General features: G+C 47.5%; 1 protein-coding gene across 2 annotated transcripts in view; it reads left to right on the forward strand.

Moving 5' to 3' along the window:
• epas1b (endothelial PAS domain protein 1b) overlaps positions 1-24,262 on the forward strand; it is a 35,489-nt gene extending 11,227 nt beyond the window's left edge. Inside the window, exons 2-16 of one of the 2 annotated variants that reach the window (XM_076043021.1) lie at positions 3,328-3,518; positions 7,442-7,454; positions 7,485-7,623; positions 8,185-8,272; positions 10,269-10,387; positions 10,590-10,792; positions 13,343-13,449; positions 15,013-15,396; positions 16,006-16,268; positions 16,496-16,609; positions 17,281-17,789; positions 18,066-18,165; positions 18,263-18,356; positions 18,453-18,602; positions 18,723-24,262. In XM_076043021.1, coding sequence (XP_075899136.1) covers positions 3,328-3,518; positions 7,442-7,454; positions 7,485-7,623; positions 8,185-8,272; positions 10,269-10,387; positions 10,590-10,792; positions 13,343-13,449; positions 15,013-15,396; positions 16,006-16,268; positions 16,496-16,609; positions 17,281-17,789; positions 18,066-18,165; positions 18,263-18,356; positions 18,453-18,602; positions 18,723-18,874 — 2,626 coding nt within the window. In that variant the 3' untranslated portion in view covers positions 18,875-24,262. Of the gene's footprint in view, positions 1-3,327; positions 3,519-7,441; positions 7,624-8,184; positions 8,273-10,268; positions 10,388-10,589; positions 10,793-13,342; positions 13,450-15,012; positions 15,397-16,005; positions 16,269-16,495; positions 16,610-17,280; positions 17,790-18,065; positions 18,166-18,262; positions 18,357-18,452; positions 18,603-18,722 lie in introns of both variants that reach the window. The other variant, XM_076043020.1, reaches the window with a different exon arrangement.
• The last annotated feature ends 847 nt before the right edge of the window (positions 24,263-25,109 follow it).

Genomic DNA, 25,109 nt, shown 5'->3' on the forward strand with positions numbered 1-25,109 from the left:
TGTGTGTGTGTGTGTGTGTGTGTGTGTGTGTGTGTGTGTGTGTGTGTGTGTTCTTCATTCTGCTCGGTGACTGACATTGTGTGTTGTGCACGTACTGCAGTTGGCCAAGGATGAAGGACTCGACAGGGAGGGAAGAGGACACACACACACACACACACACACACACACACACACACACAATCAAAAGTGCACCATGAGAAAAAGTTGCTAAATTTGAATATTATATGAACACACGGCCATTAAGCTTGAGAAAATACCCTGATTAATAGTTCATTTGCTGTATTAGCATCAATGATTAGTATTAATAGAAGCTGCGAGCTGAAATTTGAGTCTTCAGAAGTTTATTTTTATGAATAAATCAGGTGGAAAACACTCACCTGAAAACCCTCAGTTTTCTCTTCTCTCTGCAGCCTGGAGGTGTTTATTTTGCGTCCAGATTCAGAAGTGGTTTATCTGATTCCAAATCAGTTTCAACCTGGACCTGGCCCCAGGTTTATTACCCCCTCCTCTCCAATAGGCAACTAAAAACTAAAAACGGACACAAACGCTTTATGATTGGTGAGAACTCAACGATAGACAAGAAGACGAAAAGCCAGGGTTTTTTTTCTCCTCCCTCACCGAGAACAACGAGCCTCTTCACGGACGACGTTCCCATCACATCGTGTCCCGTCATCGCACAAAACCAACAATTTTACTGCCCCCCCCACCCCGAAAAAAAAACATTCCTGAAATGGTCCCAGCTAACAAATGAACCGTTGAAGAGTCAGTGGGTATTCGATTAGTTCGCTTTTTGTTGTTTTTGTTTTGCTTTTCTTTTTTTTTTTCTTTCTTTTTTTAAATCTGGGCCGGCTGAGTGGCCGGCTGACTGGGACAGCAGCGGGCCGACCTCGGACCGCCGCCACCGCCACCGCCGCCATGTTTTCCACATGGCTAGATTTAGTGAACTCGTTCACCTCTGCAGACTGAGTCAGCCAGACTGTGTGTCGGTGCAGAGATTCTGCGTCAGAAACCAGGAGCATGATGCGCAAAAAGCAACTCTGTGCAGAAGGGGAAAAAAAACAACAAACTTGTAGTTTCACCGGGAACTGAAACCTGATCGTCACTTTGAACAATCTGCCTCGATGCCTGCGTCTTCTGTCAATGAACGCCAACTCCGTTCAGTCAGTCAACTCAGCAGGAAATAGAGCAACATTCACTTCTTGTGTTTGCACAATAAATGCATAAAGCGCCGCGGTTGGAAAATCAGCCGCCGACAGGTTGGTGACCACACCTGCAGTCGGGTGTTGGCTCCGCCTCCTAAACAGGTGGCCTGGAAACAGAGGGCTAAATATCTGGGTTTGTCGTGTGCTGAGGTTTTTGCATGATTAATGTAATGACTAAACTACTACACTGACAAAGTATTAATCAGACAAAACTTCACATTTTGATTCACTTTTGAGACAATGGCAAAAATCTAAATGAATTGGAATTGTTTGAATCGTTTAGTTCGTTTGATTCTGTGACCCTCAGGTTTGAGTGTATGGAGGTTGTGTTGGCCCTCTAGCTTTCAGACTTGGAACATATATATATATATATATATGTGTATTTTTTTCTTTAATGGTCTTGGTGGTGAAGACAGTGAACTTGGGGACTCGGGGTCACTGAGTGTGGCCCCAATGAAGCGCCGTGACTCCTATTGTTCTTGAAATAGTCCGGTGGGACCGGCAGCAACAATGGAGCCAGACGATCAAAGAGTGGCACTGTACACACACACACACACACACACGGGCTGGTGCAGCAGGTCGGGCTGTTCCTGTTGACTTGATTGAGCCGAGCTGTCTGCTGCTCTGGTGGAGGTTTGGACGCATTTCAGGCTGGTTTAATGAGTTTAAAGCTGCGACAGATACAGCAGCAGCAGCAGCAGCAGCGGCAGCAGCAGCAGCAGCGGCGGCAGCAGCAGCAGCAGCGGCGGCAGCAGTGATAGAACATGTTGGCGATGAGATAAGATAACACCGCTGTGTGGCTCGGCTGAGAGAAAACCTGAGATTACACATTTTAAGGGGATGCAACTTTGTATTGATTTTTTTTTCCAACTTCTAGCGTGGTTGAAAATGACTGGCGAGGCCTGTTTGCTGATGTAAACAGGCTTGGTTCTGGTCTATATTAGGGCCGCGCTGGACCGAGAGCACAAACCCGAGCGGTCGGCCGCAGAAGAAAACCAAACCCAGCAAAGACACACAAACCTTTCAGCGCCGACTCTACAGGCCGCGGGCCAGGCTGCAGGAGGTTTCAGGAGTTCTGCACCAGCAGAAGAGAAGCTCTGTTTCCATTTTATATCATCACACTGTTTAGATTGTTATTTTAAGAAGTCGCTTTAAGTTGCTGCGGCGTTTTGTCGTATACAAGAAATTCCTTTGTAGTTTTAATTGATGCAAAAAATGAGACTTCCTGTACTGAAAACGCATCACAAGAAACACAATGTTCTGAAAAAAAATATGATGGCCCTTTTTTGTGACGTCCTTATTGAATTATTGTCGACATCGTCCCATAAACGATCGCAATTTCAACACGCAGAAAACAGTCGACCAGTTGAAATCCAGAATTTGTCCTTCGGGTGACTTCAGTGTCAGTTTTGTGGGGGTTCTTTTGTGTGTGTGTGTGTGTGTTTTAAAGGTTTTGTTTTGTTGTGGGTTTTTTCTCCGAGGACCGATGGGCTATTTACTCCTTCGGGCCCCGCTGCGCTGCTGATGGGAGGTGACAGCGCTGCTGCTGACTCGCTGCTCTAATCATCTTTTATTGGCAGATCGTAATCTAAAAGTAAATTCAGGGGCAAACCTGCGACACGGAAAAGAAGGGAAAAGCACGATCCGCCTCGTCTGTTTGCGCTTCTGTTCGCCTGTCGGCTCTCGTAAAGGTTTTGTTGTCGGTCGACAAAGGTGGAGCTGGTTTGACCTTTGACCTGGTCATCCGTTTGAGCAGAAGACTTGCAAATCTGCTAAAAAAAAAAAAAAAAAAAAAAGTGTCTCTGTTATTTAACAATTTTGTTTTTGTTACATCTTACAAACCAACGATCCGTAACTTTTGACTCATTTCTTCCATGTGTCGTGTCGAGTTACACAACATCACAACACAACGCACAACACTCTTCCTGTCTGCATCCTCAAAAGTTTCTTTTTGCGCAATCAGATCAAACAGAGTACGTTGCCGGGCCGGCGGCGCCTCGCGTGTTTATTGGCTCTCTGTTGGACGGATCAACAGGAGGTTGTTTTTTTTTTTGTTTGTTTGTGTTTTTTTTTTTTTCTAATTTCTGTCTCTGTGTATTTTTTTTTTTTTTCTTTCACGCCGCAGGAACAGCTCGGACCGCCGCAAGGAGAAGTCGCGCGACGCCGCCCGCTGCCGCCGCAGCAAGGAGACGGAGGTCTTCTACGACCTGGCGCACCAGCTGCCGCTGCCCCACAGCGTCAGCTCGCACCTGGACAAGGCCTCCATCATGAGGCTGGCCATCAGCTTCCTGCGCACGCGCAAGCTGCTCGCCAACGGTACGCACCGCACCGCACCGCACCGCACACACAGACACCAGTCACGCAAAAGTGCACACGCCGAGAAACAATGACGATGGCGACTTTTTAACGCAGTGAGAAAATGCAGCACGCGCTGCTTTTGTAGAGAAGAAAACAGGCGTCGAAAACGGCAGGAAAGTCAAACGCAGTGAACGCGAGGAAGCGGCGAAAGACTGAACACAAAGCAAAGATCAAATCAAAGATCAAATCACGTCCACAGCACGGACGCATTAGACGATGCCTCTGAGGCCCCGTTTCCACTTAAACGACAGAAATGTTCGCAAACTTTTTACTGGCACGGCTCCCAGTCCAACTTAACGTGGACCTTGTAAGGCTCTGAGTTCTGAAATAACTGGAAGCAGAAGTTCCAACTCGATCACGAGCGATCTTTCTTTCTGTTCTCTGTGGCGCTAACGCCGTTAGCGAGCTGCTGCTTCGTTAAACACACGGCGGGCTTCGGGCGTTCGTCTTCTTCTTACGCATTCAGGGAGTAAACCTGCAGCGCCACACCAGGCCTGGCATAGGTACTACATTGTTTTGAGTCGACTCCAGCGTATCCTTGTAAATGGAATTTTTTTTTTTCTAGAGCCTATTCAAAAAAATGTGCAGTTTCCAAAAAAAACCTGTCTCTGTGGACAGAAAGGAAGAAGGTACTTACAATGGAACCGTATCAGGAAAAGAAACCCAGAGGAAAAAGTTCCTGCTGATGACACTCTAAAGAATGTGAAACTGGTGCAAAACAGCTAAAGATAATGGGGAGCAATTGGAAAGACCAAAAAAAAGAGAGGCAAAAATTCTCTTAGCCAAGATATCGGTGGACGTTCAGATTCTTTGGAAGCTGCGCAACAGAATTATGAAAGTGAACGAGTCTCGGATCACTTGGAGTCGTGCTCCGACTCTCCGAGTGACTCTCCGAGTGACTCTCCGTGTGACTCTCTGGGTTCTTCACATCTTCTTAGTGAGCGTTAAGAAATGTAGACACACACACACACAGACACACACACACACACACAGTGGCGAGCACAGATTTCCGTGCATGTCGAAGTAGGAAGGTATTTGTCGGACTCCTTCCTCTCGTCTGCATTTAAAATTAGAAGCCGAGGAAGCCCAACACACACACACACGCACACACACACACACACACACACACACACACACACACACACACACACACACACACATTAAAAAAACAACATAAAAGCAGAAATCAGAGCCCATTGTTCGGCTGTTCCTCCGCCTGCGTCTTGTGTGAGATCAGAGAGGCTGCACAGTCACATGTCACATCGAAGCCCCGCCCTCTCCACACTGTATATAATAAAATAACAACAACGCACTTCCTGTTGGGATTAGCGTGATTGATTGGAGCCACCACTCACCTTTTATTGGCCCCCTCATTGTGACTCTGCGGCGGCCACACGTGATTGTTTGCCGGGAGCTTGGTGGCGCGGAGTGCTTCCTGAAACAGCGGCGGGCGGCGTCCACTTCCTGTTTGTGCGCCGCCAATCGCCATCCATCAGCGGCCGTAAATCACCTTTCTAATGGAGCGCCGTCAGCAAATAAAGACTGGAGAGGAAGGAGCTCGGAGGGAGCGAAGCCCGACTGGCGTCGCGCCGCAGCGGGAATTACAGCCATTTCCAATAATAATAATAATGATTATAATAAAAACAGCAACGTGGCTCAGATCAATGTCTCCTTCCCCTCCTGCAGCCTGTAAACATGTTTTTCTGTTTGTTTACTTCCTGTTGTATCTCTTCCAAGACGAGTTCAGGTCAGAGTTCAGGGAATCTGAAGCTTCGGCTGCCTCGGAAAATGATAATAATAATAATGATAATACTTTTCCCCATAATTTGTTTAGAAATTCTGTTTCTATTAACATCAATAATTGAATTAATTTTAATTACTTAATTTTCATTTTTATTATTCATTATGCCTTCCCACATTGATTAATAAAAACTTTAAGAATTACAATTGACTATTAATAATAAAAATAGTCAATAATGATTGACACTAAATGCTTTGAGAATATTGAAATAAATGAATACTGCTTTAATATTTGAATTCAATAAAAAAGGTTTAAATACATTGTAAATAAAAAGCTGTAAATAATTCCAGTTTTGCATTCCTTCCCTTGGTGCAAGAAAGCAAACAAAAGGTAATTAATAATATATTGATAAAAAAAAATTAATAACAAAGAACAACAATATTAATAAAAACTAATAAGAACAATTTAAACAACTGCTTTGTAAATTAAACTTGTTGAGGGGCATGCAGGAGGGGTGGAGGTGCAGGGTGGAGCCTCTGTGAGGCCACAGCTAAGGAGGTCAGAGCAGGAGAAGAAGAGGAGGAGGAGGAGGAAGAAGAAGAAGAAGAAGAGGACAGCGGTGGGCGGTGGGCGGGGCCGGCAGCGGGTGCAGGCGATGCGGCGGCAGATTGAAGCGTTATCTGAGCGAGCTGATTGCTCCGTGATGAGAAGGACAGATTTCGGAGGAAGCCAGGAGCTCTGCCCATCGTTTGGGCCGCTGCTGGCGCTCCCCACTTCTAGCCATAACACCCGTCTGCCTTGGCGCCAAGCATGCTTGCATATACACACACACACACGTGCACACACACACACACACGCACACAGAGAGAGAGACACACAAACAAAGTGTACATGCAGCCAGCAGCACATACAGCATGCTGGAGGCTGCAGGGAAGCTGCTGCAGGCACCTACACTCCAACAACTTTGGCTCCTTCAGGGCCTGAAGATGATGCACTCATTAGTAATTAGTAATTATGGTAATGATGATTGAAATTGAAATTTAAGGCCATTTGTGACCTGAAATTGAAATTTTAGATGGAAAAAAAATGCCTCAAGATGAGAAAAAGTTTCTTTCACTAATAATAAGCACTGGTTGCTTCATAAAGATCTGGTCCACTTGCAAAGAGGCGGTTTCAGTGCAATACCATCTGTCTCCACTAGCAGGCTGATGTTCTCGGGGGTTCCTCAGTTTTGCCCCGACAGATGGAAGAAGATGGAAGTGAAATCACCTCAAATCCCGTCAGAAGACATTTCTTACCATCAGATGGCGCTAAAACCAACACGTCGGGCCTTTAACTTCCACTGTGATCAAGATCTGCTTTTCCGAGTTGACATTAGCTTAATGAACTCAAACCTCCAAAAGAACTTCAGAAGTGAGCAGAGTCAATAGCCAGTGGTCATTTCAGAAGGCTTCACGCTGCAGGAGCAAACATCCCAACTGCACGGCCATAAAAGAGAGGGATTGATTATTTTCCCGGCAGCTGACATGTTCTGCACTCAATTATTTTAAAAGAGGGCCAGTTATGCAACCCGCAGAACAACAGGGAGAGTCAGAGAGATGAAGAGTGCAGCCGGGTCCAAACGGCTGGTTAATCACGGCTCAGTATTTAGGCCAAAGGTGCTGCTGGCTCTCCGGACCGAGTCTCCGCGGCTCGGCGGGGGCCCACCAGGAGGCTGAGGGCGCCCCCCCCAGGAGGGTTATGGCACTCTGGGCCTTGCTCCAACACCCCTTTGACCCCCCCCCCCATCCTCGGCCGCAGCCTTGAGAAGCGACCGCTCTTATCTCGGGAAGCACGCTGGAGGAACTGCGAGCGCCTCCACCCTCGGCGGCCGCTGGGCTTTGTTCCACGCCGAGCTGCAAACAGAAACACAAACACTCCCTTTTTTCCCCTTTTCTTTCTGGCGTAAATGTTTGGCTGCTCTTCACATCGTCGTCGTCATCGGGGCAGAGCTGATGAAAGAAGTTTGTCAGTGCACATCGTCAGGAAAGACCCGAGTGGAAGGAAGGAAGTGCCTGAAACTGGAACAAAAACACAAAAGTGCCACCAGAATCTGTTTGGTTGTATTCACCATTGTTGTTGTTGTTGTTGTTGTTTGCAGGTTCCAGCAGCAGCAGCAGCAGCAGCAGCAGCATCAGCAGCAACAGCAGTGAGTGCGAGGAGGACCGACAGATGGACAGCCTGTGCCTGAAGTCCCTGGAGGGCTTCATCACCGTGGTGACATCAGACGGAGACATGATCTTCCTGTCGGAGAACATCAACAAGTTCATGGGGCTGACGCAGGTACGCACACCACACCAGCGAACCAGAGGCCTGTTTCTGCCAATCATTATGGCAGGAGGCTGCAAACAGAGGGCTAACTCTGCAGCTTTCAGGGCATCTGGGAGGTTTTTTGGATAATCTGTCATGTGAAGATACTCTGCTGGAGTTCAGGGGCCCATCAGAAAAATCTTTATACAAACACCATTGATTTTTTTTTTCTTTCTCCTTCTTTGCTTTTCTCCATTTTTCTTTTCTTTCTTTTCTCCCCAAGCCTTTTTTTTCCTTCTTGAAAGAAGCGCTCGTGCTCGGGGCAAAGTTTTCACCTTCCGCCATGAGTTTTGGCTTTTAACTTAGTTTGTTTGCCGTCGGCCGACTCTTGTCGGATCCTGCTGGAAGTCTCGTTGCCCAGTCGGCCTCCTTGTGTCAACCCCAAACAGGAGGGTGGCGTGCGCAGGCACCCGTGCAGGAAGCAGCAGCAGCAGCAGCAGCAGCAGCAGCAGCAGCAGCAGCAGCAGCAGCAGCAGCAGCAGCAGCAGCAGGCGTCTAGCGTGCAGCTCAAAGTGCTGTTTTCTCTCTCCGCAGGTCGACCTGACGGGACACAGCATCTTCGACTTCACCCACCCATGTGACCACGAGGAGATCAGAGACAACCTCAGCCTGAAGACAGCCGGTCAGCACACAGCGCCTCCTGTTGTCCACCCATTTCCTGTATTCTGTATGACGTTTATCCACATTACACCCAAACAACTAGACGACTTCATAACCGTGGATATGGAGTTCATCTGGTGTCAACTTTGCAAAATTCAGAAAAAAAACAAATGCAGTGTAGTTGAATCAACTGTCTTCCAGTCCACTAGATGGCGCTGTATGTGCTCACTGGCTCTGAGGGCAGGATAGCCACCGCAAACACTAGCAAATGTCGGAAGAATCACAGTCCTTGGGCTTCAATTTAATTATAAATCACATGAAATAGATATGGACAAACTTATTGAAATTGATTTAGTTTGATCCAAATGTGTTGTGAGTTCTCTGCTGACTCCAACCCTGACTGGCAACAAGGTTCAAATAATAAGAGCATCGAAGGTCTCATATTGATTAGTTCTCCAGGAGGCTGCAGGTCTCAGCAGGGGGTCGCCTCCACTCACCACACCCCCACTTTCGTTTTTTTTTTTTTCGATGTCAATTATCTTTATGCGCCAACATATGGGCTTCCGGCGCGCCCTGTGCGGCGTCCTCCCTGGACTCAGTGGGTCTGGTGGTGGTGGCCCACAGACCTACTTCAAACATCCGTGTTTGTTTGGAAAACACAGCAAAAGTGAATTTTACATCATGTGGGACCTTCGGAGAGAAAAAAAACAAAAGAAACCCTACAAATAACCTCCAGCACACACGTGTTGTCACATCAACCCTTCTGCATGTGCCGCACAGGCGTTTGTGTGTTATGTCATCAAATCCAGGTTCGTGTTTTGCCATTTTTTTCTGAGCGTCTCCTTTGAGCCTGAAGGTCTCGTGAAGCCGAGACAAATAAAACGAATTGAAGAACTGAATCAGCCGACTTTCATGTCCCGAGCTGGATTCTTAAGGGACTCGCAGAGACTCTGGGGAGGGGAGAAAAAACAAAACGGGTACACGTCCTGTCACGTTCCCTCGCCGCCGCCACACACACAATTCAATGTAAGGAAGACGCACAACATACACAAAGTTACATAACGGCGCCAGTGTCATGGCAAGAGCAAACATGAGAGCCGAGGGTCAGAGACCAGAGAGAGGAATCTGCAGCAGGGGGCCGAGGCTGCTGTTTATGTGTGTGTGTGTGTGTGTGTGTGTGTGTGTGTGTGTGTGTGTGTGTGTGTGTGTGTGTGTGTGTGTGTGTGTGTCATCCTGGCTGCCTTTATCAGTGGCAGATAGTGGACGTGCTTTAATTTGGCATCCTCGGCGAAAAGTCACGCAAACGTTTTTCCTGCCGACAAACTGGAGAAGAAACACGGAGGCGACTGAACTGCTCCGGAAAATAACCGGGCAAAGTTTATAGAGAAAATAAATCCCCTTACACTCGCGCACGCACGCACGCACACACACACACACACACACACACACACAGGCTGAGTGAATCACTCCTGTATCAACAACAAAATGCGCAGCAGGAAGATTTTTTCCCTCAGTAGTTCCCAGCATATTAAACTCTCCCTGTGCTCTTCAGATGTAGCTTTAAAGAGATAACACACACACACACACACACACACACACACACACACACAGTCACACACACACACACGCTGGGGCTGCTAGTGTGTGTGTGTGTGTGTGTGTGTGTACATTTAAAGACTCACACACGCTCACACTTCACCCACTTCACATGGTGGCGGCTGAACTTTTACCCTGTGATGTAACAAAGTGGCCCAATTACACTTCAGCTGCGTGTGTGTGTGTGTGTGTGTGTGTGTGTGTGTGTGTGTGTGTGTGTGTGCGTACATGCACAGAGGAATCTAGACCTTGACCGTTTGCCTCCTCACACAGGGCTGATAAAATCAGGGTTATTTGTTATTTGTTATTTATTTCCCATTATGAGGATAATTCACACTTTAAACTTTGAGTGAAATGAAAAGTTGAAAAAGTTGCATGAGACTTTGTGTTGAGTTGTGTTTGTTGCTGTTGCACATTTACAGGCAGCAGCTTCGGTAAAAAAGGCAAAGAGTTGAGCACCGAACGGGATTTCTTCATGAGGATGAAGTGCACGGTGACCAACAGGGGGCGCACCGTCAACCTGAAATCTGCCAGCTGGAAGGTAACAAATAAATGAGTGAATCACTTCACAACAGCAAAAAAAAAAATAGTGATACAAAAATTTGACATAAAGTTTGAAAAGAAAACACAGTTTAGTGTGACATTTTTTTGTCTGAAATGTCTGTTTTTGTTTTAAATGATTTTAAATGATTTTTTATTTTTTTTTGTCTGGCTCCACGCTGCTCTCTGCCGCCCCCCCGCAGGTGCTGCACTGCACCGGCCAGCTGAAGATGTACAACAGCTGCCCGCCGCGCTCGCTGTGCGGCTACAAGGAGCCGCCGCTCACCTGCGCCGTCCTCATGTGCGAACCCATCCCACACCCGTCCAGCATCGAAACGCCCATGGACAGCAGGACCTTCGTCAGCAGACACAGCATGGACATGAAGTTCACCTACTGCGACGAGAGGTAGACACACACACGCACACCAGCCGCCCAGACTCCAAGATGGCGGCCATATGTAAAAAAAAAATACATTTTACTTCTGCATTAATGGGCCAATAGAGCATCATGCCTCTGTAACTCACATGATCTAGTTGACCAATCAGAATGAGCTGAGACACACACACAGCACGTTCGCTAGGAATAAACTCTTTTCTACTGATTTTCTGGCCTTTATAATTTTTTTAATCAACTAAAAGATCGTAAGTGAAAAATCTACGATAGAAAGATTTACTATGAATCGCATATGGGAAAAATACTCTTTGGGCCCATTGGATTTTTTTTTTTTTTGCTGCAGTACCTCGAGTGGCCACTGGAAAAAAATTCCCAGTATTGCCAGTCCGGTATCCAGTTCTTATAATACATTCATGGCGCACATTGCAGCCATGAACTGATGCAGGTCGATGTTGTTGCACTTGACAGTTGCCGATGACTTAATAAGATGCTGTTGATGTCGCGTGATCACGTGCGCTGACCTGCAGGAGGTCAATGACGCAACAGGTGATCACATCAAAGGGACCTGATCATGATGACTGAAGTGACTGTGGCTTTTGTTCAACTGAAATCCTTCACTTCCCTGTGGTCGAAGCGCGGAAATCCTCAAATGAGTCGTCAAGCTTCTCCTGTTGCTTTATTTCTATCTGCTGAAAGGCAAAACTGGGTGAGACGCTTTTATCACAGTGTCTCACCCAGTTTTGCCTTTCAGCAGATAGAAATAAAGCAACTAAGCTATAGCTACCGCTTAAAAATTCCGAAAGATTTGCAAATTTCAAACAGTTGCTGCGTTTCCATTACAGCATTATTTCTAAAATTTCGACGAAGTACAATTGCGATTTGCAGGCGTTTCCATTGAATGGTGTGATTTTACGTAATTATACGTATAGAATTACGTTACCTTTTGTTTTTTCACGTCCGTTTGCTGTCCGGAATGGTTGTTATATTTTTCTCTTTGATTACTTGTGTACTCCTTCAGTCCAACACAACGCGTCACTTTCACTGGTCAGTGAACGAGTCACGTGACCCCGTACGTCACGTCCGCTGATGCATAAATGCGAAAAAAAAAAAAAAAAAGTGTTTCCATGACACTTTTGCGATATACCTCGATATGGATACGTCTGAAAAAACCACCTCATGAGAGCCGTCAATACCCTTCAGCCGTAAATGAGAGGTTTTTCCAACTTTAGCTCTGTCCCAGAACCGGTATTGTACATATTATTCGCTGGCTCGTCTCTGACGGTCGATATGGCGATTGAACTGAAAAAAAAAGTAACATTTGTGCTGCGCCGACGCAGGAAAGAGCGACGAAAGAAAGACAGTTACACAAGCACCACACACACGCACGCAGGCCTACAGGCCTAATCTTATCAAGTTGCTCATGCAGGACAAAGGTTTCTCTGGCACACATCTGTGCGTGACGGCGCTCGCACACAAGAACCCGTTTTTCGTCCCCGCACCCAGCCAGTCCTCTGTCTTCTGATGCAATTCAACAAAAATCTTCCCCCCAATTACGCAAATGAGTTTGTTGTCGGCGGGTCTCCGTCCCGGCCCGGCCCGGCCAGGCTCGGCCCGGCCCGGCCTCGGCTCAGCGGGGACTTAGGGCTCATTAGGGAGGGTGGGAACAAAAGGTTTCTTCAGCTCGTAGTCTGGCAGTGCAAGAGGTCCAGTCAGAAGGAGGGAGGACAAAGGAGAGGAAGAACGGAGAGGAAGCGGCCACCAAGCGGAGGAGGGAGAGAACCGGTCCGACTCCTCTGACTCAGTTCTTCTTAAAACAGACACAAGCTGCCTTTCCATTACAGTTTTTCGCAAAGTAAAAGCGGCGTTTCTAAAATTTCAACAAAGTAGAACTGCGATTTTCAGTTTTTTTTTTACCATCGATTGGTGTGAAGCGCGTCAAAATATTGTAAAATCACATCCAGCGAGGCCCAACTCTGTTGTTTGCTGTCAAGAATGGTTGTTGTATTTTTCTCTTTGATCAGTCTCCTCCTCCGTCCAATCGTTAACGGGCCATTTTCACTTGAGGTGAACTGGTCACGCGACTGACAAGAGGTCCGGCACTCGTCAGGTCAAAGTGAGGGTTGTCGGTGCGATTCCCGGGGGCCAAGTTTGAGACCGTTTTTCCGACCTTTCGAGCAACAAAGAAAACGTCTTGGAGGCCGCCGCTCTTCCCCTCCACCTCTTTCATCTCCGTCAACTTTGTTCCTTTTTAATTTATCATCATTATCAGGATTTTTTTTTTTCCCCCTTGCACTGATGTTCAGAGCCAGCGAGAAAATCCCCGTGTACAAAGGCTGCAGCCGGCGGTGAGATTAGCTGTTCCCAGAACGAGAGCTGTTTTGTTTTTTTGGAAAAGTGTCGTCCACCTCTCCGTCTGATTCCTAAATCGCCCGTGAAGCCTTTTGAAGTGCCAGAGTTCAGCACAGGGGAGCAGGAGTCGTACAACATTGTAGAGGGGGGGGGGGGGAAATAGCATGGAATTTTTAAAAAGTGTGTGTGTGTGTGTGTGTGTGTGTGTCCTAGGATAACGGAGCTGATGGGCTACCCTCCAGAGGACCTGCTGGGCCGCTCCGTCTACGACTTCTACCACGCCCTCGACTCCGACAGCGTCACCAAGAGCCATCAGAACTGTGAGTGCACGGCCACACACACACACACACACACACACACACACACACACACACACACACACACACACACACACGCACACTAAGCATCGTGTTGAGGCTGCTTTATCTCTCTTTATATTGTCGCTGCTGTTCAGAACTTCTAAGGATCTGAAACAAAAACCATGACTGCACACACACACACACACACACACACACACACACACACACACACACACACACACACACAGGGTCATTAGGATGTAATAGAGGCCACCTGGTCGGCTGCGTCTGCGGCAGCGAGGGAGAAAACCTCATCACGCTGTCAGCTGCTGAGCTTTATTCAATAAAGACGACACGTCTGAATAACACGTTCCCGGTCTGTGCACATGCACGCGCGCGCGCACACACACACACACACCCACACACACACACACACACACACACAGTATTTTTCATTGTTTTTGTGTTAAAGTGGATTCTTTTTTGCGGCGGTTGTTTGCTTTTCACCGACATTTATTTATTTATTTATTTAACCAAGTTTTCAAATCAAATCAAATACACAGAATTTTAGTATTTGATTAATTTAGTATTTAGTTTTTGTTTTGGGTTTGTTTGTTTTTTTTAAATATATTTGGTCCGATTCAAGCAGGACTAAAACTGATAAAGAGCTCTCTATCGCCCTCTATGTTTCTGCCACACACAAACACACACACACACACACACACACACAGAACAGACCAGGTGACCTTGACGATGATGATGATGATGATGATGATGATGATGATGATGATGATGATGATGATGAGCTGGAGCGTTTGGATTTCAGCTCCGACTTCTCACAAATCCGTCTTGGAAAACTCCCAACTCAAATCTTTTCATCCACTCAAACCTATCAGACTGTCTCAGCCTATCAGCATCACCTGAGTAGGAAGAGGCAGAGCTAGAGCTGAGGTTTAGCCACGAACGGAACAGGAAGCTTGAGTGAAGCTGCTCTGGACTGCATTTTAGTTCAACTCTGGCCACCATCGCAATCCAAGACAAACATCTTGAAGCGTTTTTACTTTAGCTTTTATGTTTTCATTACGAGCCTTTTCTTCTCAGACTCGTCTGGGTGGGAAAAGAAGGCTCTTTCACCGCGGCAGAGTTTTAAATTCACAATTTTACGACAGAACCGAAAGACTTTGCTGACATGAGAGAATCTTCACATTTTCTCAATGAGAATTCTCAATGAGAGGCCGCTCAAGTCACGTCTGGGCCTCTCCGACAGGCAGAAAAACCAAATGTTCTCTCCCTCTTGATCCAAACACACACACACACACACACACACACACACACACACACACACACACACACACACACACACACAAGTCCCATTTCCCACGCCAGCGCTGAACCCTGGACGACAGCCAGCAGCTCCTCATCATCATCTTCACCATCATCATCTTCACCACCATCATCATCATCATCATCATCATCTTCAGCTCGGTCCGACGTCCTGGTCGAGGCAACGCAGTAATAAGAGACTAACGCTTCCTCCCCTCCCCTCCCCCACCCCCACCACCACCACCACCACCACCCCTGCAGTGTGCAGTAAGGGCCAGGCGGTGAGCGGCCACTACCGCATGCTGGCCAAGAGCGGCGGCTTCGTCTGGGTGGAGACTCAGGGCACCGTCATCTACAACAGCCGCAACTCGCAGCCGCAGTGCATCGTCTGCATCAACCATGTGCTGAGCGACGTGGAGCAGAAGTCGGTGGTCTTCTCTCTGGAGCAGACCGAGTCGCTCTTCAAGCCGCGACACATGAGCAGCTTCTTCAGCGGAGCCGCCGCCACCGGAGGAGGAGGAGGAGGAGGAGGCGCGGCCGGAGAGCCCGGCGCTGAGGCGCTCTTCAGCAAGCTGAAGGAGGAGCCCGATGAGCTGGCGCAGCTGGCGCCCACCGCCGGCGACACCATCGTCGCCCTGGACTTCGGTCAGTCTGGAACCTTCAAGCTGCGTTTTGTCGTTGGAATATTTGGAGATTTTGAGAGGAAACGGCGACATCTAGTTGTTACATTTTAGATTGCAGCCCTCATCCGTTCCCCATCCCTCTCCTGAGCTTACCGGTGAACTACGCACCAAAATTTATGTGCAGCATGTTAATATAATAATCAGGCCAAACATTACACACTGGATCTTTCAAAACAACGTCAGAATAGTGGCAAAAAAAATGATGTGTCCTAACTTTCCCAAAAACACCTCTGTAGACGTCCAGGAAGCTGCACTGTTAGCCCGCTGTTTACAGCCACCTGCAAACCTAAGCTGTCCAGACCTTCGACCTGTCTGGACGAGGGCCAGAAAAACCAGGCAGTTTTTAGTGGGTAGGCCAACAAATACCTGGCTGAGGACTTGGTCACTGACCTAACTAAGCGACGAAGGGAGGCCCTTTGTGACATCACAAGGGGTCAGTTTTCATAAGTGAACGCTTCAGAAAAGTAAAGGATGGACTTTTTCTCCAGAGACACAGAAGTCATTTTTTAATCATCAATGGAAAATGAGTTACCATTTATCCTCTCATGCACTTCCTGCTTGGCTCTTTCAGGCCACACCCACTTTGACAAGCATCAGCCTCCAGCAGGATACGGCCAGGTGCCCAAGGCTGCCGCCGCCATGCCTCCTCCAGGAGCTCCATCCTGGGCCTCAGAGAGCCACCAAGCCGGCCCGCCTCCAGCAGGGCCTCCACCGCCTGCCCAGGCCGCAGGCTCCACCCCCCAGGAGATGGCGAGCATGGCGGCGGCCTTCAGCGTGCAGCAGCAGCCGCCGCCGGCGAGCAGCGCCACCCCGAGCCTGAGCAGCTGCTCCACGGTGAGCACAGTAATGAGTCGGTGGGGCTGCCACTGTTTGTTCCCGGTGTTCATCCAGGCGGACGCTGAGTGTGAGAACACCGGGGGCGGACGTTTGGAAGGAGCCCGGAGCTGCTCGCACTCAATGCCGTCTTTGTCATCGCTCGTCTCGTCTTTTGTCGCTCTTCCCTCCACTTTCCCCCCTTTTTTTCACTTCCTGTCCTCCTTTTTTTTCATTTCATTTTGCAGCCCAGCAGCCCCGGCGACTACTACAGCTCAGTGGACAGCGACCTGAAGGTGGAGCTGACCGAGAAGCTCTTCGCTCTTGACACGGAAGGGGGCGGAGCTTCTGGCAGCACCGAGGTGACTCTCCTGCAGGTTAACGACCGGCTGCAACAAAACAACCGGGAGTTTTATTTCACCTCATGTTTTTAAAGGCTGTCGGTCTGAGCATTTTGCACTGAAATATTTTGGAATTTATTTGGGTTTTTGAGCCGGAGAGAGACAGAGGGGTTTTTTGCAACCTTTTCCTTCAAGCGTTACTGTTGATTGTGTTTGGTTATTATTATGTTTTATTCTGGCATCTTGGCAAACAAAGGTCGATAAAATAAAAGCATCTGTTGGAGCAAGAGGAGCCTCGCTAAATTTTAGCGGTTGGAGAAAAATTTCCCAGAGCATTTTCATCTCAAGCCTTCGAGGCAAATTTCACAACAGCAAAATAACCTTGGCCTTGTGTTATTTTGTGTTGGTTTGACTTTTGCTTGCACAACATCTGTGCCATAGATTAGTCTTTCATTCTTTTAGTGCCTCGGCCAATTAGAACTGCATCGTAAAAAAGGAAGATCTTAGAGAGATCCCATAAATCAAGCAAGTCACTTTTTATGACTTATTCTTTGCTTTCAACGGTTGCTTCAGTTGCCCTCTTTGGTGTTTGAATTATTTAATTAGGGTGTTCCCATGAGTGTCAGCATTTTTATGTATTTATGTATTTATTTTGACGTTGGTTTTGTGCTATTCAACCCCTCTCCCCCCAGATGGATCTGAGCGATCTGGACCTGGAGACCTTGGCCCCCTACATTCCCATGGACGGCGAGGACTTCCAGCTCAACCCCATCATCCCAGAGCCGGAGGCCCTGGAGACGCTGCCCGTCAGCTCCCTGGGCGCCGCGGGCAGCCTGGCCCAGAGCCACCAGAGCTTCAGCAACATCGCCAGCCTCTTCCAGCCGCTCTCCTCCCCCTCGCAGGCCCCGGGCCCCTACCAGCACCGCCCCCCTGCCTCCTGGGCCCCCAAGGACAAGAGGGGCTCAGCTCCTCAGGGCGCCGTGGACCGTCGCGGAGGCTCCTGCATGATGGCCCACGTGCAGAATCCGGCCAGCACCCCGCTGTCCTCAATGGGCGGCCGGCAGAATCTGCAGTGGCCCCCGGATCCCCTTTTAACCTACCAACATCCGGTGCAAGGGGCCAGGAAGGGCTTTGTGATGGAGGCGGCGGAGGAGCGGCTGTCCTGCCAGCAGAACCTGCAGCACGTCCTGCAGAAACAGAGGTGACGTCACTGGAGACCGCTAGAACTAGCACGTTAGCACGTTAGCAGCAGATACAGATGGGGCCTTCAGAATAATTAAACAAAAATACAATTGGCATTTATTTATAATAAGCTGTTTTATTTCTGCCCTGCGATGAACTGGCCACTTGTCCAGGGTGTCACCCTGCCTTCGCCCTAAGACAGCTGGGAGAGGCTCCAGCAGACCCCCGTGACCCTGAATAGGAATAAGCGGGTATAGAAGACGAATGAATGAATGTTTTATTTCTTGGTGTGCAGGTCCATGGACAACTTCCTCCAGTCGTCCTACGGAGACGTGACTCCCGTCCGAGCCGCCCTGGCCAACAGGATCAAGCGCTCCTTCAACCAGATGGCCGTGGTCGGTTCCACCTTCATCACCTTCACTTTCGTCTTCATCACGTTCGCCTTCACTGTACTTCACTGAACCAGTGACGCTCACACTGACTGTGTTGCAGGAGGACGGCGGCCCCGCAGACCTGCTGTGGAAGAAGATGCGGGATGACGGAGGCGCTCCGCTCGACCGCTCGCTCAGCTCGGGATCTCTGGCAGGTGGGAGCTCGGCGCCCACTGCTGGTGATCTTCCTCCTCCTCCTCCTCCAAGAAGGAGAGCCTGACCTCAACCTTCTCCTGTCCTCCACCTCCTAGATGCCGCCATGGGGAGGATGATGCCAGGCGGCGTGTTGTCATATCTCAGCTCTGTGCAGCAACACAGGAAGTCGCAGTACACAGGAAGTACCAGGGGTGGCAGCTGCAGCTACCCGCAGTATAACCTGTCGTCGTCTAACAAGACTGAGGGTGAGTGGAAACCACCGTCTGTACAACCGAATTGCATCTGATTGTCTTTTGATTATTTTGTACATATTTCCAAAAATAAAATCCTGTCTTGTAACCCCTCCCCCCCCCCCGTGTGTGTAGGCATCGCCAGCTGCCTGCTGGGCCCTTCCTTCGAGCCCTCCTGCCTGCCCGAGCTGACCCGCTACGATTGCGAGGTCAACGTGCCGCTGCAGGGAAACCTGCACCTGCTCCAGGGCGGCGACCTGCTCCGGGCCCTGGACCAGGCCACTTAAAGGCCCTTCAGCAGTTAATCCGGACTAAGTCCCGGCACCGGGACACAAAAAAAAAGCCTATTACCGTCGTAACTCTGGGCCTCTAGCGGAGCCCTGATGCTAAGCTAGCAATAGGGAATGCTATTCATAGCCACATCCTGTCTTCTTTAGCTCATTTTGGCTGGAGCGCCACACGCTGTTTCCTGTCCTCCGTGCCTAAACAAGTTCTGATATCAGGGTCAAGCCACTTTTAAGCCCCGCCCCCTCCCCCCATCGTCCCCTGAGCTCGGATGCAGCGTCGCCTCGCAGCGTTGTGCTGACGCTCAGGCTACTGGCTGGGCAAAGTTAAACAGAAAAAAAGAAAGAAATAATAAAAGGTCAATATTGGATAACAGAGTAGCAAAGCGGTGCAGCCGGAGTCGGTCTGCATCCAAAAGTCTCGACACTGGGATTCATGGCTGGTTGCAAACGGGGCTGTTAGCGGCGCTGGGATTCAAACTCACAACCTTAAGTGGGCCCTTAAAGGCCCAGCTGTGCCTAAAACGTGTATAGCCATGCACACCCTGGGGGCGAGGTTCTCCCTGCTAAGGCTTAGCGAGGTGGCGCTGGCCTCCAGGCTCCACCCCCTGTAGGTGTGGACAGCCTGGTGTCCGACCTGATATGAACGCTATGCAGCTCAAGCCCCGCCTCCACTTTTCTCTCTATTGGCAAACTGAGCTCAGAGGAGAAGATTTTATTATACTACCTACCACTTTCAGAGACACTGTGTTCTTTCACTCTTCTCTTTTTTCGTGCGTCTGACCCACAAATCAGATCCAGACCGCTTCGTTTTCACACGGCACTCTGGGTTTCGTAATTTGTGTCTGAATCAAAGCCGATGCCGAAGCCTTTTGAGCGGCGCCACACACACATACACACACACACACACACACACACGCACGTTGACGAGCCGAAGGTGCTAAGCTTCCATGTCTCAAGTAAAAACAAAAGATGCCAAGAAAACAGGGGAAGGATTGGAAAAAGAATTGAATTTCTTTAAAAAAAAAAAAAAAAATAGGTGTTTTTTTTTTTTGTTTGTTTGTTTGTTCTGTTTGTTTGTTTGTTTGTTTGTTTTCCCCTGAATGTTGCCTTCATCTGACGGAGAACGTCGCATTTTTGATGCCGGACGCGATACGGCACCCGGATCAGATAGCGCGAGCTCAGAGTGAAAACAACTTTTAAGTTCTCCTGGAAAGAATCTGGATGTGATACACAACTGTGTTTGCCACGTATTCACACACACACACACACACACACACACACACCGTCTTGGAGCTGCGTAGCCTTACGCTCTGTTTTCCGATCAGAAACTAGTGAGTTTAGGTTTTTTTTGGTCAGAAACGTCGCCGATCCTTCTTGACGCAGGCATTATATTGTTGTAGGTTTTTTTTGTTCCTGTTTTTATCGAACTGAGACTTTTATTTTTTGTTGTTGTTCTTGTTGTTGTTCTTGTTGTTGTTTCTTCTTGTTCCTTTTATCAGCTCCTCCCACATTATCTAATCCAAAATCAATGGGACACTTTAACATATCGACACTGCTTTCGTCGCCTTCCTCTCATCTATGTTTCACCTCCACCAATCAGAATCCTTTATTCCTGTGTCTCGTCCCGACACACTAATAAACGTATATGTCACCACATGTACTCTACTGTAAGTCCAATACTATTTTTTTGTCTTTTCTCCTCTCCTTTTTTTGTTTGTTTGTTTGTTTGTTTGTTTGTTTGTTTGTTCATTTGTTGACGTGACTACAGGGTTTGTTTCTTCAGTTTTTTTTTTTATTTCGTGTGTGCGATGCTAAAACTTAGCGGCTAAGCTAGCCATAGTTCGCCAGGTGATTGTTTGACTTGTTGCCTTGAGTTGAGGTGATTGTGTGTTTCAGTTTAGACACACAGGCAGAAACAGTGATGTGCAAAGACCATCGGAGGCCAGTCCCTCAGAGGCTGCCACTTGATTGGCTCCCAGCTGATCAGAATTCGCCCGGACCAATCAGGGTGTGTTGGGGAGAGGGAGACACTAGCGGTGGGCGGGGTTTAGGTGTAACACATTGCCAGAAACCATCAATTGGAAGTCTCAGTTTAGAATCAACGAGACTGGATGGTTCTAGTTTATAGAGTTGACAGACAGGAGATCTGTCCAATCGCCTTTCAAGCCTCATTAAGGCCCCGCCCCTTTACCAAACACTGACTTTGTGCTGATATGACGAATTAGTCCCATTAACGCTGGTTATTCAGAAAATCTCCATTTATTTTACTTTAGTAAAAACACCCCAGAATACTTAGCAGAGTTGTACAAGACTTATAGATCTTCAGAAAAGAATATTAACTGTATTTTTAGCACATTTTCACAGCTGCTATAAGCATGAACAGAACCCAGAGGGCGCCTCGCCTCGCCTCGCCTCGCCTGGTGAATTAAAAAAAAAAGATGGAATGCAGAAGTTCAGGGTTCAGTGAAAGCATCCAAAGTCCCAAGTGTCCTCCTTCAAACTAACCGCAGGATGTTTTCCAGTAAACATGAGCCGGTTACACAATGTACTGTACTAACGCCGCAATATGGTAATCAGCCATGAAAAAAAAAACATATATACATATTTGGGAGGGTTTCTGTGGACAAGATTAGCTTGAAAAAAAATTTAGGTTGAAGATACCAGTTCTGGATTCTTGTGTGTCGTCTGCTGTGGTTGTTTGTGAGGCTGCAACATGACAAAGCCGAGCTGGTAGCGTGACGTCTTTGCACACCACACTGCCCGGTGCCGGTAGTTTCAGCAGCAGCACCAGCAGCAGCAACTCATATCGCCCAACACTCAATATATGTGCATGTAAATAGCAAAAGTTGCGGCGCAGCCTTTGAAGTAACTTGAAAGCGGAGCATCAACGCCGCACTTCCTGTTCAGGACGAGGCCAGTTTTAATTCTGATTCTAAAAGAAAAACACAAAGATGACTTTAGTGAAGCTCTTTGACAGTAGTTTGTCAGTAGCCCCCCCCCCTCCCCTCCTGTATAGGTGTTTCTTGTTGTTGTGGTGACCACTTTGGAGTATTAATTAAGCCCTGTATGCATATACGTTACATATTTAAAGAGACAGGACTTCTTGTGTTGAGAGATTGTGTTCCTTTTTTTTTTTCAGTGTATTTTGTGTCTTGGTACTTTGTCCTTTTTTTTTAGATGCCGATGGCTCAGATCCCTGCCAGCCAACCCCCCGATATCACCCCCCCCCCCCCCCCACCTCCCTCCCCTCCCTGCCTCCTCCTGCTTTCATTCCCCAGAGTTTCATCTTGAATATATGCTGAGTGCATCCACATAGGCCCAGTAGTGTGTGTGCGTGTGAGCTTCAATACAGAAAATCAAGGTTAAAAAAAAAAATCAGATTAGAAATTGTTGTCAGTTTTCTAAGGTTCACTCGTCAGATATGTAGCATTTTTATGAAACGATTGTTTCCGTCGCCGCGTCACTCACTCACCGAGCGTGTTAGGAACCTTTTTTTATTTTATTTTATTAAATATATATATATATAAATCACATCTGTCAGATCCACTAACACAAGCGTCCGCTGTTGTTTTCTGTCTGTGGTCCGGTGCTGAAACCCGCTTTGAAACAAAATTGTGCCTTAACACGACTTTTTCCTCTGTCGGAGACCTTCAAGTGCACAGTGTGTTCCCTGTAGATGATGAACTTTAGCGGCGGGAGCTATTATGGAACCAACTCGTCTGCAAGTGAAACATTTTTCTTTTTTTTTTCTTTGCAAGAAAATTCCCTTTTTTGGCATTTTGACGTTACAGAATTTGCGGCAATCATCCAAAAAAAATAAATGGGAACAGCACGGTCCAAGTGGGAACATTTCCTAATAGCTCCTCGGCCGTTAGCAGTTAGCAGCTCCCTCGTAGCCTCCTCCGCAGATATCCAGTCAGGTTCTAGAACAGACCGGTCTGGAGTTGTAGCCTCCTCTTAGGTTCAGCTAGGATCCCCTCCAAGCCTCTGTAGCTCCCCTGGTGGTTAGGGGTGAAACATTCCTGGCGGAAAGGAAGGGAGATTAAAGGAATCGGGGTTCCCTTCGCTCGTCAAGCGACCGGACAGTCAGTTTGTCGAGGGAAGAGGAAGATTTTTCAGTGGAGGAAGAGGTTCGATTGGACAGTTCAAGGTTCGAGGGGACAGCGTCCAAAAGTCTGGCATTCTCAAGACGTTTTGGAGCTTTTGTTTTTTTTTAGGGAGTTAAGTGACGCTAAAGTGAAGGTCACAGGATTCATGTTCTGTTGAAACAAGCGTTCATATATCAATATCGTGACAAGAATGAAAATGTGACGCTGCCAATCAGTATTTTGACAAGGTCTGAGAAAAGGAGTTAAAATTCCACTCAGTTATATTCAGTGTGAACTAATCTACTTTCACACGGGAGTGTGTTTGTGGGCGGAGCCATGGGGGGAGGCGGTCCTGCTCAGCCGGCCCACTGACGCATCGTCGTCTCTCCGCTAGTCCGCTCCTCTCATCACTTTTCCATTAAATTCTTCAAGCTCGTTCAAGTCGGACTTGTTGGAACCTATCAGCAAAAGATTTTTAAAAAAAAACAAATAACTGGCAACGTCAACAGGACACATCAAACAAAAAACAGCATCAAATTAAGTTGAAATTGGAGGCTGTAAATACCGAAGCCTTCAGTTCCAGCAGGTTATGACTGCAGGCAGAGAGGTTTTAGCGCTACGAAAACCAAAACGCTTCCCTGCACGATCGATGAGATTTGGACTAAATTGTTGTGGTTACGTATGTGAAAATTGTTGGCTGGATGGAAGTGGATTAAAAAATATAAATAAATAAACCCGGCTGAAGGGGAATCCCACTGGCCCACGTCGCCACGTTAGCTTAGCATCTGCAACACTGGCCATTAAAAATGACCATAGCGTAATTCAGACTAATGGAAGTCAACTCCAAATCGGCCGGCCGGTGGCTCGTTCAGATGCTAAGCTAAAAGGGGCGGGGCTTAGCTATAGAGACCCCCGTAGTGTTGGAGCGACTGTGCTGCTTGAAGGGCTTGTTTGTTTGTTTTTTTCCTTCTTTGTTTTCAAAGATGACGTCAGCACTTTGTCTTGCGTCTCCCGTAGCAAGCGGCGGCTTCTTCTCCTGCTGCTGGGATCTGTGTTCAGCCTTCTGTGTTCCCTCGTCGTCCACGTCCGACAGGAAAGTTATCTTGGCTTATGCAGATTTATTTGTTTTGGGTTTTTTTTTGTAATATGCTAAAATTTCATATTGATCTTTATTATTATTATTATTATTATTATTATCCTATATTGTCATTGTTATTACTTTAATGGGGAATTTAACCCGATAAGTTTGTGTCTCTGCACTGATATCTTTTATCTATTATTAAAGCATACTGATACCCTCCCTCCTTGGCTCCATCTGATTTATTTACACCCGTCATGTGTTTAACTGTTTTTTTTAAATAAATATAATCAACTAATCAGCTCTCTTCACCTAATAACTATAGAACATATCTACATAAAATCAGTGGTGGGGCGTGTATTTTTTCCCACCGAGGCTGTCAGCGACATTGTATTTAGTCCACTCAAAATGAATACGCCTCATAATATCCTCAATATGGCACTAAGGTTCGAGAATCAATAGAGAATCACATTTATATTGTAGGTGAGCCTGCCATTACTTATGGGCCTCGTCAGACACCGTAGTTCCGGTGATGCACATGTTCAAGTGTTGCGTGTGTTAGCTCTTAGCCCCGCTACCGGTTGCATGTACCAACAGCATGGTCGCTATGGTCCGTTAATGAACCTGATGTGTGTATAGGACGTATGGACAAGCTGCTGCGCCAATGTGCCACTTTATTTCCATTATAAGTTGCAGACTTCAGCTCCTAAATCTTTATATTCTTCTGACATTACGGGTTCGTCGTGGTGGCAATAGAAGCAACTCAGGGGGGAATAACTTTCTTCACATAACTGCAGGAAAATGTACTTTTCTAAGTATGTTTAGGGCAGCAGAAAAGACCTTGCTGGCCCAGACAGACCGTCCGCCACTGCATAAAATATACATATAGAGAAAAAAACATTTTAAGGGTTTAAAATGAAGGAATAAAAGGATGTAAAATAACAAAGGGATGACGTCAAAACAATTGAAGATCTCCTGCAGATGAGAAGAAACAATAAGAGATGACACATTGGCATCATTTCCAGCCAAGACCAGTCGGACTCTGGGATCAGGCAATGATGGGAATTCA

Source organism: Nelusetta ayraudi, unplaced genomic scaffold (assembly GCF_046127955.1).
Source record: "Nelusetta ayraudi isolate G7.1 ecotype Tasmania unplaced genomic scaffold, CSIRO-AGI_Nayr_v1 ptg000072l, whole genome shotgun sequence".
Lineage (NCBI taxonomy): Eukaryota > Metazoa > Chordata > Actinopteri > Tetraodontiformes > Monacanthidae > Nelusetta > Nelusetta ayraudi.